General features: G+C 33.8%; 1 protein-coding gene across 1 annotated transcript; it reads right to left on the bottom strand.

Annotated features, from left to right (window-relative positions):
- Window positions 1–263: 263 nt before the first annotated feature.
- Window positions 264–1,892, bottom strand: LOC113273939 (putative fasciclin-like arabinogalactan protein 20). Its single transcript, XM_026523503.1, has one exon. It carries the CDS (start codon window positions 1,852–1,854, stop codon window positions 571–573), a length of 1,284 nt encoding a protein of 427 aa, XP_026379288.1. The 5' UTR covers window positions 1,855–1,892; the 3' UTR covers window positions 264–570.
- Window positions 1,893–9,733: the final 7,841 nt, after the last annotated feature.

Genomic DNA, 9,733 nt, shown 5'->3' with positions numbered 1-9,733 from the left:
CCACCCACTTAGCCAACAGTAATTAGATTAAGATAAAAGTTAGCAGTTGCAGTCCCCCTAATCCGATTCACATACAACTGCAAAATTCTATTCTAACACAAAAAAGAAAGGAATAATTCACACCATAACATAACATGACATACTGATTTCTTTGCCCTGAAACTAATGCTCATAAAGGAACCTCACTCCATTAGCTTGGTTCAGAAATTAAAACTCAAGAAACAAATGAAATTAACAAGCATTCCGAAAGTTGGGAATTCTTCATAGTAGTTAAAACTTGTGAACAATTACAATCATTTATCAGAAATGAGAGCAGAGTCACAACATTAGACTGATTTACCCAAATGACAAACAGGCTACTAAACTGATTTTTCCTTGATCATTTCATTCTGGAGATTTGAATGAAACCCACAAATCGACAAAACTATCACTAATATACGTACATACCATTGTTAATCTGGATGAAGTTCAATAAGAAGCAACTTGAACTGATCAATACAAGCCTTCATGAGCAAAAACAAGAAAGCTCTTAACTGCTAAAATCACAAAAGTTATCTTCAGGCTCGAAATTCAGTCGTAGTCGTTTACATTCTTGCCGTGATAATCATCGAACATAGAGTTAGAATCTGACGAGCTCCCCGTATCTATAATGACTGTTTCACTTGCAGGAATGGCAGTGGCAACGACAGGCTGTTTTGAAATCGACGAAGGAGGACTAGGAGAGGTATCTTTTCCACGAAAACCACCTATTATAGAGCCAAAATCCTTCGATCTCACTGAATCTGTAATGACAGTTTGTGCTGCAGGAAAGGCAAGAACAATAGGCTGCTGTGTAATCGACGGGCTAGGAGTAGGAGAAGTATCTTTTCCATGAAATTCATCAAATAGAGAGCCAATTGGGAGAGTAAGAATCTGTTGAATACCATGAATAGCAATAGAATCACTAACATAAATGTCTGGGTATAGTAATGGAACATCATTAACTAACAATACATCGCCAACAACAGTGAATGTCACGGTAAAACCCTTATAGAGCGTCGGCACTGTTATTTCTCCGTACAAGACTAGGTTAAGCATATCTGACGCTGTGAGTTTGCAGGGAAGAAAATGACGATGAAATACAGATGAAGAACTGAAATTCATCGAGAATGGATCCAAAACTGCATCAGTAGGTGCGAAGACTGTTAACTTTCTTGTTGGATCTGGTAATTGAAGATCAAGAAATGAAGCCATTACTGAATAACCTAGCAACCTCATCACAGATGAAGTAAAATTAGCCATCGAAGAATTTGAAGAAGAAGAAACATCAGCTGGGAATGGATTCTTGCATCCAAGATCGAACTTAGGGCTTGGAGTCGGAGACAGCTGGAGAGTAAAGAAATCATCAAAAGAAGGATCAAAGAAATGATCAATAGCGAAAATGGTTAAAGATCCAATATCAAGAACAGCAGAATCATTGATTCGAACATTATTAATAGAGATTTGATCAGTTTCTCCTGGTGATGTGGTAACAATCAATGTTCTGTTAGGGATCAATGTAGGAATCTTGGTACCATATGGAAGTGATTTTAAGGATTTGATTGTGAATTTGAGTGGTGAGAAATGATATTGAAGAAGATTAAGAGTCGGTTGTCCTGAATCAATAAAAGCAAGATCAGTAGGAGCAAAGATTGTCGCTGTTGGTGATGGGAATATTAGGGTTTGAGCAACGAGTGAAAGTGTTAATGACATGGAAATGAAACCAAAACCAGAGAGTGTTTCAATGGCGGTGGTAATGATTTCAGAAGGAAGAATTGGTACTGAAAGTGGAAACAGCGTGAAGAGTACCAGTGATGCTAAGAAGAAACTCGCCATTAATGAAACCTTTCAGAAGCTCTTTCGTTTCTAGGGTTTTTTCTGTTACAGAATGAGAATATGAAGAGTAAGAAGAAGAAATTGGGGATTTATGCAGTGAGAGAAAAGTTTGGGCGGGAAAAGGAGACACGTGGCTGGATTACGGTTAATTGAGAAGGTGATCAAGGAGTTGAGATAACGGTTAAGAAGGTTGTTATTTGTGTAACAGGATTACGAGTGCCTTAAGAAAGATTTTGCAAAAATGACGCAATTATCTGGCATAGGTCTGCAAACAATGGAGGAAGTCAAAAAAAAAAAAAAAAAAAAAAGTCAGGTTTTGTTCTAATTTTCTACTGTTTTAATTTCGTTCACATAACTGCAAACAATGTAGCAGATATTTTAGCTAACAAGGCAATACAATTTAGATGTAATTAAATTGGGATTACATCCCGTCATTTTGTGTTAGAAACAGCTTTATCAATGTAGATAAATTTAACGTTAGGAAAGAGCATGCTCATTCCATATTATATGGCTCTATTAGTCATGTTTTAAGTGTTACTAACTCCATAAATTAGTTTTTAATAAAATTCCTATTTGTAAAAAAAGTAATCCTGGTATAGGTCGGTGGTTCCACTCGTTGCTAATCGTATGACTTTGGCAGTCCGGCTTATAGTCTGGTGGGTCACTGCAACCACTTCTGATTATGTGCATCTGGTTTTCTTAACGAGTACAAGCGTTTTCTTCTTCTTTTTTCTTTTTTTTTTTGGGATGTGCATCTGTTTTTCTTAACGAGGATCTTCTTAATTTTTTTAATTTTTTTCATACTGAAAGCGTTCATGAGGAGGGATGACTTTCTTCCATGTAATATCATGGCAATCAACGCATCATCAGACGTTTCGGTTGTTGTATACATTTTTCATGGTCCAGTTTTTATTTCGATGGATTTTTCAACAATGATTTAGTAAATAAATATTTTTGAATAATAGTTTCTAATAAGAAGTGTGAAAAAGCGGGGGTCTAACAACCACACCCAATATTTCGTTTAGGAAATCTGTATGGACTAACTCCAATATATTTCTGAGAGAATCAACTAGACAGTCAGACTCAATCAAGAAAAATACATCAAAGAGTTATATCTCAATTTCTCAAATCAATCTGCAATCGAACAGATAGAAATCTGTGAGTCGGATTAATATGAGAAATAACTTGGATGGTAGCAAAAACCAATATCCAAGCATTAATCAATTTCAATCAACAACCAAAGGTTGGATTCACCAATTGATTGAACTACGCACAACCTGTGATATTCCAATTATATAAAAATATAATGCGGAAAAGAAATAACACATACACCATAAATTTTATAACGAGGAAACCGTAAATGCTGAAAAACCTCGGGACCTAGTCCAGTTTTGAACACCACGCTGTATTAAACCGCTACAGACTCTAGCCTACTACAAGTTAACTACAGACTGGAATGTAGTTGAGCCCTAACCAATTTCACACTTATTAAGGTACAGTCGCGTTCCTTACGCCTCTTGAACCACGCCGGAATCTGCGCACTTGATTTCCTTAGCTGATCTCGCCCACAACTAAGAGTTGCTACGACCCAAAGTCGAAGACTTGATAAACAAATCGGTCTCAACAGAAAAGTTTATTGAATAGATAAATTTGTCTCCCACAGAAATACCTACGATTTTTTTGTTCCGTCTTTTGATAAATTAAGGTGAACATGAACCAATGGATACACCGGACTTATATTCCCCAAGAACAGCCTAGTAATATCAATCACCTCACAATAATCTTAATCGTATGGAAGCGAAACAAGATATTGTGGAATCACAAACGATGAGACGAAGATGTTTGTGACTACTTTTTATCTTACCTATCGGAGATTAAATATCGAGCAAATCTTAGAGAAGATAGTACTCAATACGATAGAACAAAGTAAGATCAGAACAGACAACTACAAAGAAAATAGTTAGATCTGGCTTCAGAATCTCAACGAAGTCTTTTAAGTCGTTAACCTATAATGATTTTAGGAAAATCCTAGGTTAAAGGAGAATCGACTCTAGTCGCAACTAGTATCACACAGGAAGTGTGGGGATTAGGTTTCCCAGTTGCTAGAAAACTGCCTTATATAGTCTTCAAATCAGGGTTTGCAATCAGTGCTACCTTGGTAACAAAGCATTCAATATTCACTGTTAGATGAAAACCTGATTAGAGTCAAGCTAATATCTTTCAACCGTTAGATCAAACTTTGCTTGTTATACATAAATGAAACGTGACTTCATTTAGATATAAGTAATTGTACCTAAATGTGTGCACGTAGTTGGCTCAAACCGAAGTTATCCATATGAACACTTTCATATCAACCTTGTTCATCTTAATCACAACTAGTTCAAATGACTCAAATGAAACTAGTTCTAGAGTTGTTCAATTGTTTATATTCTCATAGAAGTATATAAGACACAATTGAAGCAAAATCGATTTTGATTCACTCGAACATTACAGCCACGGTTTGCAAAAGATTGCATTACTTATAATATAAATGTATTTGTTCATGAACAAACTGATTTTAGAACTTAACCCACTCAAGTATGCAAACGGGTACGCATACCTAAGTAGCCGGACTTGGTCTGGGTTCGCCAGTATGCAAACGGGTACGCATACTGTCGTACATGACCAAACTCAGTTGAATTCTCAGACTTGAACTTTTAATCTGGTACGCATACGGGTATGCATACTAAGTTCTCGGACTTCAACTATCAAACCAGTATGTACACGGCTATGCATACTATGGTTCCCGGACTTGGAATAACTTACAACGGTTAGCATACAAGTACAGATACTGTGTTATATCCAATCAATGGTTAATTGTTCTAAACTCCATGTTAATCATTGAAACATTCTTGGAAGATGGGAATAGTTGTCTCACACAAACTATTAGCTTCAAAGCAATTTTCAAGTGATCAATACGAAACATTCTGAGTCTACATCAAATGACTGTCTCACACAAATCATGTAAGATATTACCAGGCAATTTTCACATGATCATTTTTTGACTTTCATCAAGAATAAAGATGAACTTGGTTAAAGATAAAGCTTACCAACACATATTTCGAGAAATATGTAAGCGAGTTAAACTCAGTTCGAAATATCAAATGTGTATAATATAAAGTCTATATAGCTATACGACTTTTGTCTCAATAGGAGATAGAATAGAAATAGACTTCTGAGTGATAGATGAGTTCAAATATCCAGAAACCTTTTGTTGATGAAGTTCCACAAGCTCATATTTTAATATTTCTTCGTCTTCAATCGATGAACGTCGTGAAGTATAATGCTCAACTACACTTTCTGTTCTAATCCGAGACTTAGCTATAAGTAGACTAGAAATCAAGACTTATAGTTTTGGCAACTAAACTTGACAAACAAGCTTGCGATAGCAACGCTTGCGAGTTCGACCGAGCAGTGCTCTAACAAAGTGTTATAACCATCCACGTCCACCGATTATTGGAGCTTATATTTTCTTCACTATTTTGCTCGTAATTTCCTCATACGGCCTCAGAATGATTTCATTATTTTGTGTTTGCTTTGGCTTTTCATTTTCTTCAAAATGTTGATAAGAAATTCTGGATTTAAATGAGTTGCATTTGGATACTTAGAGTACTTCACTTCTAGCTACTTTGTAGTCATTTTCGTACTTATTGGGATGATTCACCTACTAGAAACAAATAAGAGAAAACAAAAGTACTAACATGTAATATACAAGAATGATAACTAAAACAAGTACGGAATTATCTTATTGGCACTAAGCAATTGTATTTGAGATTTTAGGCATTTGAACTCTTCAGTATTGATGTGCTACTAAAGAGTGATATTTCTAATGTTCCAAATTTATATAATTAATCGAGCCCTGGTGACATTTCTAATGTTCCACATTAATTCCAATTTTGTTTCGGATTGATTGGAAATGGTGGCAACTCGGTTATACCTTAAACGAAGATATCAAAATTCCAAACTAGGAAATTAAAAAAAAATACATTTTTTGATCAACGTAAACGAATATGAAACTGAAAAATGAAACAAATTATTTGTTGATAGGTATATATTATTTTTCAATCAAAAAAAATAAATATATGGTCGCTTAATCTTTAGTAAACAATGTCTAACGCAATTTTATTAAATTGCATCCGCTTTTATTCGAACCTCCCAAAATTTCACCTTGATTTTAGCATCTTTAAACCACTTTTATTCCAACCTCCCAAATCGGCAACATTATTTTGCATAAAACAAATAAACCTAAAATAAAGCCTGCAATAGCTGATATTTACCAGAATTTTGCGAATGTCAAATTCATAAAATTGATGAAAACTTATTTTTTTTGCATATACAAATTTGTTGACCGGATTAGAATTTTTAAATTATGGGTAAAATCTTATTTCCAAAACATTGATGCGTGAACACTGATTTAAAGATTCTTAGTTGTGTAAACATCTATGACCCCTTAAGTTTATAGGAATTAAACTTGAAAACTCAAGTTCTCGTCAAGAATGAACGCCAATTGGGTGATACTTTTATTAATTGGGGGATACAGGAAAAAGATAAAAAAAAACGGGATTTAAATAGTAAATCAAGGTCACCCCCTATCCAGATAATTTATATAATTCCTAATCTACCCCTTGCTAATCATGTTTAGTGGTTAAATGTAATTTATATACCTTCTCAATGAAGCCATTTCTTCTTGTTATTCTTGCTCAACAACAATTCAATTTAACCTATCTTTAATAACTTGTTAGGGTTTGATTTTGATTTTTAGTTTTAGTTTTAATTTTTAATTTAGATGGAAGGATATTTTAGTATTTCCATCCTCAAAAAACACCCCTTAGCGGACACTATTGGATGGGGTTAGTAATTCATATCCCCAATTAAAAAATGTATCCCCCAATTGTCGTTATCAAGAATGGTGATCGATTTTAATAAAATCATAAACAAGAATAATAATGTATAACAGCATATGATGTTTGATTGTAATTGGATCCAAGTTGGTAGTGCTAAAATTGGTTTTTGTTTCAATAGATCCGAGAAAGATTAGAGAAAATGATCAAATTCACTGAGGAGAAATATGCCAGGATACAATCCAAGGAAAATATATACTAGAGGAAATGAGGAAAACAAGGAATACTGAGACCTAATCATCCAAAATAAATTTCTTTTGACCTGAGTTTAGCTTTCCCACAAACATTTTAGCTTTCTATATAACAATTAAACTTCTTTTTAGTATTCCATGGATCATATTGATGAAGGCGATTATCTATTTTGTCTCGAACAAATTACATAGAAAGACATTTTATGGAAGGAGAAAGGTGGACGCTGATGAAGAAATTAGTGTTTGAAACATTCTATAATCAAGACATGACAAAATATAGTACCCCGAGTTAGGGGTCAATCCAGGTCGACCAACTGTTATTTCTTTGGGTACTAAAATGTTAGAATTTGTTGGTCTTTCTTATAGAAGGCGAATCATATATAATGTACATCACTTAATTTCCAAGACGAATATTAATTAGTATAAGTTTTTGATGGACATTTTCCCGTTGATGAATGCGCTTTGTAACTTGAGGCGGTTTACTATCTTGGTCAGATAAGGGTCCAAGGGGAACATTTGACTGCATATCAGCTTCAAAAAAAGGTTAGGAAACAATTTGTCTCATTATGTCTTGGTATTTTATTAAAGCTTCTTATTTTTCCTTCTACCATCGCTTGTAAGACTTGTCGTCCAAATAAAATAATTTTGAACAATAATGAGCACATGGAAATTGTGATGCCCCAACTAAGATACAACTTAATTAATAAAATTACAACATGAATTTGAAGCATTAAAATCTATATCATCAGTTTTAAGAATTATAGTGCTAAAAAAGAGAGCGTACAAAGTACACCACCAAAGTTTTCGTTCTGAAATGTGTATGGAAAAACTTGTCGCTATCAATAGTGCAGATCAACAACAAAGATCTGATACCTTATATGTAGACAAGTTTATTTGGACGATCTCAAAAATAAATATTCAATAATCAAATTAGTATATATGTATTCAAATTGTATCTGAATCGAATTCCTATAAGACCAAGTATTGTAATCTACATTTCAAGATACAAATTCTTAATAACATATCTTGTAGGTTCAACATACTCTTTAAGGCTTAAAATTGTCTTGGTTGTTTAACGTACGACGTGTGATATTTCTATTATAAAGATAAATAATTAATTTAGAAAAGAATAACACAAGACACCACAAATTTTGTTAAAGAGGAAAACTGCAATGTGCAGAAATAACCGTCCGGAACTTGAACACCACACTATATTAAGCCTCTATGTACACTAACTTACTATCAGACTGGAATGCAGTTGAGACCGAATCGACTCTACGAGAAATTCAGCTTCAATCATGATACTTGCGTCTCTTGAATCTCGCAAGACTCCACGCAACTTGATTCCCCTAGGCTTGATGACGTCCCTTATAGACCTAGGAGTCTGCTTCAACCTAAGTGAATACTTTTAACTATTCTTCCTTTAACAAATGGCCTATTTAATTTCTTTCAGAAAGATATCCAATCAAGGTAATAGAAATTTATCTTCCTATGATGGATATTCAAGGAAAACAAGATATCAAACAAACTTAATAATTAAGACAACTTACTCTCTTCAAAAGTTAAAGAGATACGTAATCGAGTCACCTCACAAGAACAATGTAAACAAATCTTCACACAACAATACAATTTCTATGCGCAGTAAAACGTAAATGACAAATTAGATAGTGAATAATGGAACCAATCCACTAATAGAGTACATATTCATGACTTTCAGTTTTGTCCTTATAACCAATGAATAACTTATCTACTCATGGATTTCTTAAAATTCTTAGAAGATAATAAGTGAAAATATTGCAAACCCCTTGGTTATTTATAGAGAATTTCCAAATCACCAAAGAAATTCCTAGCTCCTTGTTCTCCCCTCCAAAAGTATGTAAAACTAATGATAATGGTTCCCATTAGAAGTGAAATTCTCTCTTAAATAGGTTCCAAAACTAGAATTAGCCGTGCTAGAATCCCGACCAAAATAGGTTTCCAAAGTAGGAAAATAGTACAGTCCAGCCCAAATTCGCTATAATCTTGTCAGTTCCTTGGAATTGATAGTGAAATCCGTTCTTATAACTATCTCGGCATGTCAGTTCCGTGAAACTGGCATGTCAGTTCCGTGAAACTGGAAGTGTAAGTTTTCCTTCACCCAACTGTCATACATTTTTGTTGTCCTCATATAACTTTCTCTTATTTCTGCGGTTAGGTACAAGGAAGAAGAAAAAATGGTTTAGTCCAAAAATACGGATTAGTCCAGACAGAGTTAACAAGGTACATATTAGTCCACTAGTTATTTAAAAAATATAAAAACGTTAAATTCCTCCGTACAGTTTTCATAATGCATATGTGCTGCGAACAAAAACTATATTTTAACTGATAAATTCACTCAGTATTCGTCATGTTTTACCTGAATTAAAACTGAAAATAAGAACAGAAAGAATCAAAATAATCATTTAAACAAGAGAAAAAAGAAATCAATGCAAAAGAATAAAAAACCCTAACCGGGAGGAAACCAAAATCATCATCCTCTAGAATAAAAAAATTTATTATCAAAAATCGTTGATGAAAAATAATATAGCTATAAAATCATGATAAAGAAGAAACAACAAGAAAATAGTCCATAATCATCACCAATTAACCAGAAATGAGCAATTGAAAAGAGAAAAATAAGAGCTTTAAAGAGAATTGAAGAACAACAAGAAGAAGACTTGACATTCATTCAAATAGTAGAGTCCAAAGTCATCACCACCTTAGAAAAAA

The sequence above is a fragment of the Papaver somniferum genome, chromosome 4 (genome assembly GCF_003573695.1).
Source record: "Papaver somniferum cultivar HN1 chromosome 4, ASM357369v1, whole genome shotgun sequence".
NCBI lineage: Eukaryota > Viridiplantae > Streptophyta > Magnoliopsida > Ranunculales > Papaveraceae > Papaver > Papaver somniferum.
Note: the sequence above shows the minus strand (reverse complement) of the source record. Positions and strands in the feature narration are given on the sequence as shown.

What these genes read in the sequence shown, in the direction of transcription:
- LOC113273939 (XM_026523503.1), bottom strand. Translation starts at nt 1,854, where the DNA reads ATGGCGAGTTTCTTCTTAGCATCACTGGTACTCTTCACGCTGTTTCCA.